The sequence below is a fragment of the Leucoraja erinacea genome, chromosome 11 (assembly GCF_028641065.1).
Source record: "Leucoraja erinacea ecotype New England chromosome 11, Leri_hhj_1, whole genome shotgun sequence".
Lineage (NCBI taxonomy): Eukaryota > Metazoa > Chordata > Chondrichthyes > Rajiformes > Rajidae > Leucoraja > Leucoraja erinaceus.
The window spans coordinates 44,975,171-44,987,159 of NC_073387.1; the positions used below are offsets into that span (position 1 = coordinate 44,975,171).

General features: G+C 45.1%; 1 protein-coding gene across 1 annotated transcript in view; it reads left to right on the plus strand.

Annotated features, from left to right (window-relative positions):
- Positions 1-10,960, plus strand: part of LOC129701739 (glutamine--fructose-6-phosphate aminotransferase [isomerizing] 2-like) — a 58,987-nt gene extending 48,027 nt beyond the window's left edge. The window contains exons 17-20 of the mRNA XM_055643136.1: positions 2,870-3,037; positions 8,268-8,429; positions 9,494-10,209; positions 10,293-10,960. Coding sequence (XP_055499111.1) covers positions 2,870-3,037; positions 8,268-8,429; positions 9,494-9,538 — 375 coding nt within the window. The 3' untranslated portion in view covers positions 9,539-10,209; positions 10,293-10,960. The remainder of the gene's footprint in view (positions 1-2,869; positions 3,038-8,267; positions 8,430-9,493; positions 10,210-10,292) is intronic.
- The last annotated feature ends 1,029 nt before the right edge of the window (positions 10,961-11,989 follow it).

Consider the following 11,989-nt stretch of genomic DNA (forward strand, 5'->3'; position numbering starts at 1 on the left):
CCTCTTCCCACCTTGCCTTTTGCAAAGATGAGGCTTTTCATTCTAAGGCATCCAAGATGTCCTCATTCTTTAGTGAATGTGGTTTTCCACCTACTGTAATAAATGAATCCCTCACCCGCACCTCCTCCGAGTCCCGTAGTTCTGCTCTGGCTCGCCCTCCCCCCAGATGGTACAAGGATAGAGTTCCCCTGGACCTCGCTTTTCAACCCACCAGTCCTTCCAGGTGAGACAGTGGTTCATGTGTACATCCTCTAACCTCACCTATTGCATCTGGTGTTCCCGAAGTCACCTCCATTACATCGGTGAGACCATGTGTGGACTTGGCGACCGTTTTACCCAACACTTGTGCTCAGTCCGCCAATGCCCACTGAACCACACTGCCTCTTTTTTTCCCCCACCTCACCTCTCTTCCATGTGGCTGGACTCACACCCAATTTGCCCCTTCCCCACTCCCTCTCCCCCCACCCCTCTGCCCCCCCACTCCCCCCCCCCCCCCCACTCCCCATTCACTTACATCCCGTCCCCTGGCTACATAATTTGTAACTCTTCTATCCTTATCTCACACCTTTTTGTCTTCTCATCTTTGGCCTTTGCTAACCATCTGCCTATCAAAATCCACCCTCACCTATATCCACCTATCCCTTGTTTAAGAGGGAGCCATGGGGTATGAGATGGAGGCGCCTGCCTATTTGTAGGTTACGTCGAGCAATCCTTGTTCAATACATACCAGGGCCCCATCCCCGACCTCTACCTCCGCTACATCGACGACTGCTTTGGTGCCACCTCCTGCACCCGCACACAACTGACTGACTTCATCCACTTCACCACTAACTTCCATCCGGCACTCAAATACACCTGGACCATTTCCGACACTTCCCTACCATTCCTTGACCTCACTATCTCCATTGCAGGTGATAGACTTCTGACCGACATACACTATAAACCCACTGACTCCCATGGCTATCTGAACTACACTTCTTCCCACCCTGCTTCCTGTAAGGACTCCATCCCCTACTCCCAATTCCTCCGTCTACGCCGCATCTGCTCCACGGATGAGGCGTTCCACACCAGGACATCTGAAATGTCCTCACTATTCAGGGAACGGGGGTTCCCCTCCTCCACCATAAATGAGGCTCGCACCAGGGTCTCTTCCATACCCCGCAACACTGCTCTCTCTCCCCATCCCCGCACTCGCAACAAGGGCCGAGTCCCCCTAGTCCTCACCTTTCACCCCACCAGCCGTCACATACAAAAAGTAATCCTCCGTCAGTTTCGCCACCTCCAACGTGACCCCACCACTCGCCACATCTTCCCATCTCCCCCCCATATCTGCCTTCCGCAAAGACCGCTCCCTCCATAACTCCCTTGTCAATTCTTCCCTTCCCTCTCGGTCCACCCCCTCCCCGGGCACTTTCCCTTGCAACCGCAAGAGATGCAACACTTGTCCCTTTACCTCCCCCCTCGACTCCGTTCAAGGACCCAAGCAATCGTTGCAGGTGCGACAGAGGTTTACCTGCATCTCTTCCAACCTCATCTATTGCGTCCGCTGCTCTAGATGTCAGCAGATCTATATCGGTGAGACCAAGCGGAGGTTGGGCGATCGTTTCGCCGAACACCTCCGCTCGGTCCGCAATAACCAAGCTGACCTCCCGGTGGCTCAGCACTTCAACTCCCCCTCCCACTCCGTCTCCGACCTCTCTGTCCTGGGTCTCCTCCATGGCCACAGCGAGCAGCACCGGAAATTGGAGGAACAGCACCTCATATTCCGTTTCAGGAGTCTGCACCCCGGGGGCATGAACATCGAATTCTCCCAATTTTGTTAGTCCTTGCTGTCTCCTACCCTCCCTCAGCCCCCCTGCTGTCTCCTCCCATCCCCCAGCCTTCGGGCTACTCCTCCTTTTCCCTTTCTTGTCCCCACCCACCCCCGCCCCCGATCAGTCTGAAGAAGGGTTTCGGCCCGAAACGTTGCCTATTTCCTTCGCTCCATAGATGCTGCTGCACCCGCTGAGTTTCTCCAGCTTTTTTGTGTAACCTCCACCTATCCCTTGCCAGGCTTTCCCCTGCCCCTCTTCCCTTCCAGCTTTCTTCCCCCCTTCATGCTGCATAATTTTAACAGATTGTTTACAATAACAATTTAATTGTACTGAGGTACTTGTGACAATAAAGTATAATCATTGAATTGAAAAAGCTATTCGAGCCTAATTATAGGGGTCTTCAGGAATAAGAATACTTTATTGTCACATGTGACAAGGCACAGTGAGATTCGTTGCTTGCATACACAATGTATACAAATAGCCGCCACCTCCGGAGCTGACAAGGTTACAAAGCATGCCGGCTCCCCCTTTTGTCCACCCCCTGCCCCCACAGCGGTTCCCCCATGTCGGGTCCCCATTGTCCTTTGTCAAGGGCAGTAGGACACCTATTGTCCATTGTCTCCCCCCATCTCCCTCACGGCGGTCCCCCCACGCCTGATCCTCGATTGTTCTTCCTCCTGCCTCACGGTGGCCCTCCATACTCTCATCGACCGTCGATGGTGGGTCAACCCATGAGGCATCGCCGCCATCGCCACCCATGCACCATCGTCACGAGGCTTTGCCGCTGAGGCCTCACCGCTGTCGACGCCCCACTTCACGCCTCCGTGGTGCCGACCCTGGCCCCAGCCGTGGGCCATGTCAGCCGCTTCACCCGACCTGGGTTTCTATGCGGCAATCCAGGAGGCATCGAGACTGCGGTGCCTCAATAAAGGTCTCCGTCCGCGTTCCCAGTCCACAACCGTGGTCCGTCGGGAAGCCTTCTGCCCGCGCGCGGCCCATCTTAATATTGATTGTAGATCTCTGAACATTAATTAGCTTTTTCATTCTCTTGATAGAAAATCAAAGAAATCACTTACATGCATTCTGAAGGGATCCTGGCTGGAGAGTTGAAACATGGCCCTTTAGCTTTAATTGATAAGCTGATGCCTGTTATAATGATTGTCATGAGAGATTCAAGCTACACGAAGTGTCAGAATGCAATGCAACAGGTCACTGCACGACAGGTAGACAATACTTGTTTTTATTTTCTAGTGCATCTGATATTGTATTAGATGTTGCAGTATTAATCATTGTGATATATGTTACTCAACTGCAAGTTAATGAGGAGATGAATTCTAACTTTCCAATAAGGTCTATCATAAATAACCAAAAATAATTAGATAGTGCCTGTAGAGAGATACTGACAGACAGACAGACATTGTTACAGCGGAATTATAGGCAATGAAATAACAAAACAAAAGGTCTGTGGGAAGTGGACAGTCGATGAGAGTATGGAGGGCCACTGTGTGGGAGGGGGAAGAACAATGGAGGATCAGGCATGGGGGGGCCCACTGTGAGGGAGGTGGAGATGTTGAACAACAATTCATGATAGTGTAAAGCAAAATGATATTGGGATTTAAATTAACAAACGGTAGGCCTGGAAAGAATCCTAATGGAAATAGGAAGTGAATTGAGTCAATTCTGAGTCCGGAACGCCACATTGCACCTGGTCAAAACATTAAATAGCGTTTCTCAAGCTTCTATTTAGCCTCATTTAAATATTAGAGGGAGCAAGGGTGGAAGAATCAGAGCGGGAATGGATGGAGAACCAAGAATTTCAGATGCTGTACAAAGATGGTACTTTTGTTCAAATCATTTAAAATGAAGATGTTTTTTGAAATTGCAGCTGCAGAAGCATCAATTGCATTTGTAGCTAATGGCTGCTGTGAACAGAGCAGCTGACAACTAGGGAAAGTCCATGTGACAGCTTGATAAGACCCCACTGGAGCTATTATGAGTTAGCACTTCATTGCAACAGAGGCGTAGATTGTAAACAGTCTCGCTAAAAAGCTACGACAAATAAAAGAAAGATACCCCTTTAGAGCTACCCACGGCTACCGACCACCGAATGGAAAAGACCGAGTAGGATTTGCGCATCAATGAAGGAAAACGGCTCTGTGGTAGAGGGAAAGAAGCACCAGGTCCGTTCTTGTGGTTGGCAGAAAGTAACAACAGCAAAGGGCCTCAGAATTCATCAGGGAAAGAAGAAGTGCTTGTTCGAGGGAGTGCAGGGAAATCGCATTGAGCAGTACTTCTTGCGAAGTCAGTCGAGTGAAGTCCAGCAATGGGTAGAAAACCACAGTTCGCAGGATATCATTACCCCTGTTGCTGATGAGGGAACAAATGCTGTAGAGGGGGATGTAGGTGGTGTTTAGGTTAATCTGCAAGTCGGGGAGAAGAACGGTGGGCTGAAACCTAGAGTTAAATGGCCTTGGGCAGGTGAAAGGAAGGAATGGAGAAACTCTTAATATAGATTTGGTAAAGGGGTTAGAGAGTCTGAAAGGGACAGTGGAAAACATGTTAGATGAGATGGGAGAGTTTATCAATATGGTGCGGACAGGTTTGGTGTTATTGAGATAAAGAAGATGCAGGTTCTGCTGGTGTTTACATCTAGATGAGAGAGAGAGAAATCAAGAGATTAGTGAAGGAGAGGAGACAGTTGAGAAAACAGTGGAGAAAGGCTACAGTTGATGAGAGAGAGGGAATTGATGTTTAGCAAGAAGAATTAAGAAATCTGTAAGCATTATTAAGGAGGGCAGAACACCTTTGAGAAAGGGAGAGAGGGCAAGTTGGGATGTTTTGCTATATTTAAGAGGGAATTAGATGTGGCCCTTGTGGTAAGCAGGGGGTATGGAGAGAAGGCAGGTACGGGATACTGAGTTGGATGATCAGCCATGATCACCTTTGGCGGTGCAGGCTCGAAGGGAAGAATGGCCTACTCCTGCACCTAATTTCTACGTTTCTATGTTTCTATGTTTGTAGAGATCCATTTAATTTTTTAAAAGAATGTTTAGTCAAAAAGTAGAAAGTTCAGTGCTTCAAAGAGGAATATTCAAAAAGGACACACTTGGATCTAGAATAGAAAAGGGAAATGGTTTTCCCTCCAGATACTGTATACCACTCTTAGGAGAGATAGAGTACACATTAGATGTTTTGCCACCAAAGTGGAAGGAAGTGGAAGCCGTAATAAGGCGTGCAAAGGCTTCTTCAGCCCCAGGGCCGAATGGAGTCCCTTACTGGGTATATAAAAATGCACCTGACGTGCTCAGATTCTTGTGGAGTCTCTTGCGTATAGTTTGGGAGAAGTAGGTCATACCAAGCGTACAGCAGGGGGAATTTTCATTCCCAAGGAGAAAGAGTCTTTTAGGTCTATATCTCTTCCAAATGTAGAAGACAAGATTTTCTTTAGCATAGTGGCACAGAGGCTGGCAAGTTATTTAGAAAGGAACCAGTTAACAGATGCCACGGTGCAGAAAGCGGGAATCCCAAGTTTTGCAGGTTGTTTAGAACACGTTAGAGAAATGATTCAGACAGTCAAGCTCGAGAGATGAGATTTGCTTGTAGTGTTTTTGGACCTGGCAAATGCGTTTGGATGTGTGCCACATATTCTTAATTGGAGTGCTTTTGATTTAGTTAGAGTTACAGGATCAATAATAAATGTATTGAAAGCATATTTCAAAGATGTCCGAATGTGTTTCAGTACAGCAGACTTTACAACAGCATGGCAGAGACTAGAGATGGGCGATGGAGTTAATGATTAGGGCATCATGGTGGGTCGTTGGCGGGGAGAGACGGCAGGACTGGCTGTGTCTCCCTCCAATCAGGGCCTTTTTGGATGATATGACCTTGGTGACCACAACAGGAGCTTGTACATGAAGATTGTTGGAGAAGATAAATGCTAATCTTAAATGGGCTAGATTGAAGATTAAGCCTAGTAAGTCACAGTGTATTTCTTTGGCAAGAGGAAAGGTTGTAGAGAAAAGGTTCCGTGTAGATGAAGAGGAAATCCTGTCTATAATGGAGAAACCAGTTAAAAGTTTGGGTAGATGATATAACAGGAAGTTGGATTACACTGAACAGGATGTTACTGTTCTGGATGTTACTGACGGGTAAGAAAGGATAGAGAAGTCAGGGATTCAGGTAAGTTGAAGTGTGGTGTTTGCAGTTTGGGCTATTCCCTAGGTTGAAGTGGCCATTGACAGTATACGAGGTGCCAATTTCTAAGGTGGAAAGGTTAGAGAGATTGGTTAGTTCATATAATTAGGAAATGATTAGGAGTTCCACGGTGACTTAGTAATGTGGCTTTATATGGGAAAGGTATTCTCCATTTACCATTGTCTAGCCTAACAGAGGAGTTTAAGTGTGCTCAGGTGCAGTCAGGTCAGGTCGGGGGGAGTTCCCCCCCGCCACGGGTACCATGTAATCCTGTGCTACCTGCTCCATGGTCAGATAGTCGGCGACTAAACCGTCTCCCCCACCTGGTTTGCCGGGTGAGGAGGGGGGGGTGTGGACCAAAAACAAGACCGGTCAAAGGGCAGATGAGCTCCTAGTGAGCCAACGACCATCCACACTTCAGTAGAAATTACGATCACTGTCATACACAGCATTGTAAGGCCACGTGCCCGTTGCTGTTTTCAACGATGATGAAGGTGAGGTTAGAGTTGCAATTATCAGGGAGTAAGGATTCTTTAGTTAGTAATCTGGTGCCAAGTGGAACTCAAAGCAGGCAGTAGAAGAAGCATAAGCAGCTCTGAGACATACAGACATTTTTGGTAGGGTGCAGCAAGGGCTCAGGGCTTAGGGCTCAGCACAGGGAAATCAATGTGTAGTAAGGCAGGTCCCCAACAGAGAGGAGGAAACTGGTTGTAGAACAGGTACAGTGGATGAACTAGGAAAGTGTAGAAAAAAAAAGGTTTAGCTGGAGGGACCTGTGGTGTATGGAGGTGGGTCATGTAAGTTTCCTTATCAGGGCTATTTATGATGTGCTGCCATCACCGCAGACCCTCAAACAATGGGTTGGAGGGGACCCAGCGTGTCCCTTGTGTTCAGAAGTGGCAACGTTGAGGCATATTTTATCAGGATGTAGGATTCATCTTTCTCAGGGTCTGTATACTTGGCAGCATAACCAGGTCTTGAAGTGCATAGCTGCAGTGATTGAGAGGAGGAGAGTACATTCAGTAGGCATCAAGACTGGGAATGCAGAAATTCATTTTGTCCATGAGAGAAATGTAGAGGAGGGAAGTTTGCAGCTAGGTATGAGTCAGGCCAGTTACGGGGAGCCAATGATTGGGAGATGCGGGTAGATTTAGGAGGAAAGCTTGTTGTTCCGCAGGAAATAATTACTACTTGTTTGAGGCCTGATATAGTGTTGTGGTCAGTTGGTCAGCAGATAGTTTATTTTATAGAACTGACGGTGCCTTGGGAGAACTTAGTGATGAGGCTTATGAAAGGAAAAGGCTTAGATACGTTGCATTGGCAGCAGAAGTTGAGCAACGATGATGGAGAGTAAGGGAACGTCCGGTAGAGGTGGGTTGTAGAGGTTTCATAGCGAGATCGACCACAACGCTATTTGGAGAGCTAGGAATTCGCGGACGGAGTTGGCGTCAGGCTGTAAAGCAAACAGAGGCAGCAGAGCAAGGCAGTAGGTAGATTTGGTGGAGAAGAAATTGTGTCAGTTGGGGGAGAGAAAGAAAACTTATGACATGCTGGATATGTATTTCTTTGTAATTGTAGTCTGAGCAAGGCGGGGTGGTGGGGGTGTTCTGGGATGCCAGAACCAACTGTTGAGCCTTCCCGAGGTGTCATGGGCCTAACTCAACAAAACACCAATGAAGGGAGGTGCCCACTTGTTAACCCCAATGATATACTTACATCTACAGGATTAGTTTTTTTAAAGAGCTAATTAATATGTAGTTAGCTGTTTTGTGGTTTTTTTGCATGTGAAGTTATTTATTGTAAACTGGTGTATTTAGTTAGATAATACTTTGGTTTTGGGCTTGGTTTTCTGTTGAGCTCTTATCCTGGAGTTATAGCATGAGTACTTTGTGTTTTAATTTGTAATGTTACGGAATTCGAATTGGGACTTGTTCGCATGTTCTCATGTTATCTGAGAAATTAATATCACCTATGCTTACTTGGCGTTTTGAAAATACTTTGTCTGACTTGCAGGGACAGAAAAGTCCCATGCAATGTACAAGTTCCAATTCAAATTCTGCATACATTACAAATGAAAACACAAAGTACTTGTGCTATAACTCCAGGATATCTGGGTGCAAATGCAAATACACTGAATATTTTAACAGTTCTGCTTCTGGGTCCTCAAGATATTGCATTTTAACCTAAAAATGTAACTAGAAATTTTTGTTTGTGTCACAAATACATTTCTAATGCCACTTCTATCTGCTTCCTTTTTAGGGCCGTCCAATAGTACTCTGTGTAAAGAATGACGAGGAGAGCAAGAAATATGCTTACAGAACTATTGAAATTCCACATTCAGTTGACTGTTTACAGGGTATTTTAACTGTAATACCTCTTCAACTTCTTTCATTCCACTTGGCTGTTCTTCGAGGATATGATGTGAGTTCATTTTACATCGTGAGATGTACTTAAAGTGAAAGTATCCAAATATTTTTAAATATCAAGCTTTTCAAAATACCATTCATTTAAAAGCTTAAATTGGATTATAAACTGTTTCTGCTTTATATATCAGCCATTAAATAGTTTATTTTATGTACTTGAATTAAAATGTGATGGGAGAGACATACTCTAGACCAGTGATTTCCAACCTGGGGCCATGGCAAATTTCAGGGGGGCCACAGAAAAAATTTGGGGATTTAGGGGACCACAGGTTCAATGAAGGTACCCACTTTTTTTCAGCTAATAATGTCAGGGGGGGCCACATAAAAATTAAAGAGCCCAATTACACAGCCCATGAACTAAAAAAGGTTGGGAACCACTGCTCTAAACTCTCAAAATGGCTTCTGAGAAAGATTGCTTGAATTATTCATGTATGTTGAAGATGTCGCAGAAGCCACTTGGACAGACTAATGGGCCGTAAAGATTTAGAGGATTAGGGGTCAAAAGCGGGCAGATAGGACTAACTTAGATGGGGCATCTCAGGTGGCATGGACAAATTGGGCAAAATAATCTGTTGGCATGCTGTGTGACTCTGACTAAGAGATAATGATGGTAATGGCAGGTTTAGAGTTAGCCCATTGAACAGTCATGTTAGTTTCACAAATGTTCATGAACAGGAAGTTGTGGTGAAAGAAACATTTCATTTAGATGTTCGTGGACAATTTAGAACAACAAAAGAAGCTTATGTCTCTCTTCGCTCTTTTCCCCCACCTTCAATGAGAACCACTTGTAATAGTTAGGAACTCCCAGATAATGTTGGTCGTTTATTAACTTTAATCCTTTAATCCTCCTATCTGGTATAATGGACAGAGAAATTAGTAGAACTGAGAGATGACATCATCCTGCTTCTTCTTAACATAATTCCTTGGCTTGGAAGTTTCACACTATCGATGACAAAGATTTCCAGAGTTCCTCAGTCTTGTACTGTTGATGTTAGTTTCTCCATAGCAGGAAAGAAAATGTTTATGAGGTGATCATTAACTACATTTAATGTCTTATTTTAGGTTGACTTTCCTCGAAACCTGGCCAAGTCAGTCACTGTTGAATGAAGATCTGAATACCTTGCCCATTGAAGTTTGATGTCAGATCATTCTTCAAAATTCTCTTTTGGTTAACATTTCTTCTGGTGAAATATGAAGTTTATAACTTATCTCACTGGGGTTTCATCAATTAGACAATATGCATATTTAATGTAAATCAAATGATACAATATACTGTAACTGAGATACTACTTTAAGTGCCTCTATGGTAACTACGTCTTGTAGTTACATGGTGGCGCCTTGCGGCAGCGGCCCCTGCAGCCCGTCTGTCCTTTAAAAAAAAAAAACATTCGTCCCGTTCAATAAGTAGTTTGCTGTGGTTTTTATATTGTTTTTGACTGTGTATGGGAGGGGGGGAGGTGGGGAAAACTTTTAAGTCTCTTCCCTGCATGGAGGGCCTAGCACCGTGGAGCGCCCCCCAGCCGGAACGACTTGCTGGCCAGCCTCGGAGCGTGGGGAGCTGAGGTGGCGCGCGGCTGCGACCAGACTTTGGAGGCTCCAGCTGCAGGCCTGTGGACGGTGACATCGGGAGCTCGCGGGTCCCTAGTGGGAGACCGCTTTTCGGAGCTCCCGCGGCGGCAGCGTCTCCCGCCCGAGTTGCGGGGGTGAAAACAACCCCGGGGACTGACATCGCCCGGTGCAGCTTTAACGGCCGCGGGACTTGCCATCGCCCGCCGGAGGTTCCAACATTAAGACCCGGAGCAGGGCCTTACATCGCCGGCGCAGCCTTAACGGCCGCGGGACTTACCATCGCCCGCCGGAGGCTTTAACATCGGGAGAGGATGGAGAGCAGGGGAGAGACAAGACTTTGACTTCCATCACAATGAGGAGGAGATTCACTGTGATGGATGTCTGTGTGAATTGAGTTTGTTGTGTGTCTTGTAAAATTGTTTCTTTTTGTTGTATGGCTGCAGAAACCAAAGTTCCTAACGGAAAAAATACAGTTTGTTGAATTGAATAGCTATCTTGATTTAAAAGTTTGGAAGAAGTTGATGTTTACAGAAGCTGCATAGAATGGATACATGCAAAAGTGCAATATTAATAGCCAAGATAATCAAATATAATACCTTTTAATTGTAGCCATTTTTTAATATTATGCTTTTTAGATTATTTATGATTTTTACAAAGAATCCCTCTCAAAATTTATGTTTGAATATGCCTGTACTTATCATGTTTACTGAAATTGTATTTTATTAATTTTATATATATCTAAGGGGATTTGTTTTAAGTTTGAATTAAGTAAAGAAGCAAGGATGAAGTTTGTTTGCAGTCATATGTTCATGTGCTTATGATCCACCTTATAGCTAATGTTAAAACAATGAAGATGTGGATCGTATATATGTATTTTTTGTTTGGTATTGGTTTACAAACAGAATAAATCATTTAACTATGATGTGTTTGTTTAGCATTCAAAATGCATGTTGTAAGTTGCCATTAAACTAGGAACTGTCATTTTGACCTAAACTCAGCCCTCAACAGTTACCTTTTGGTTCTCTGTCTCAGATTTGATCATCTCTATGGTTACATTTCCACTGAGCGTTTGGCTAGTGGAGTTTAACAAATCTAAACCTAACAGAAAATGAGTGTTGCTCAAGTTCGAAATTTTGAAACGGGATCGATAGCATTTTGTGTAACTTGGTGTAGATATCCATAATTCTGCAATACTGATTTTAACCCAGTTTGAGAATATTACATGATTTATTAGTTTATGCTCAAACCCAGTATAATTCAACTTAACATGAAGGAATGGACTTTCAATTTCTCTAGTTGATATGAAATAGCTTTCATATCAGCAAATAATTTTACTTTCCTCAAGTCTTTGGGAGGTGGAAGTTGGATTAAAATATAGAACTAGACTAAGTGGGACACGTTGGGTCCCATGTGTTAAAGAGGGAACTGCAGATGCTGGAGAATCGAAGGTTACACAGAAAAGCTGGAGAAACTCAGCGGGTGCAGCAGCATCTATGGAGCGAAGGAAATAGGCAACGTTTCGGGCCGAAACCCTTCTTCAGTCTGAAGAAGGGTTTCGGCCCGAAACGCTGCCTACTTCAAGCTCCAGGGCTGCACCCGCTGAGGCTTTTCTGTGTAAATTCAAGTGGGAGGGCTGAACTTCAACCAGGGTTCAAGCTGGATTCAAGTGCAGTTTCATACCACTTCAAGCTGGATCCAAGGCCACCAAATACAAGTGCAGTTTCATACCATTTTCAGCAGTTGCAAGGCCACCAAATTCAGTGCAGTTTTATTCCACTTCAAGCAGGGTCCAAGGCCACCAAATTCAAATGCAGCTTCATACCATTTCATGCAGGGTGAAACCACCATAAAACCACTTCGCCCGAAACGTTGCCTATTTCCTTTGCTCCATAGATGCTGCTGCACCCGCTGAGTTTCTCCAGCTTTTTTGTTGTACACCAAACTTGCAGTTCAGTAGACATTCAGTGTGTTCAGTTGAATCACAGCTCA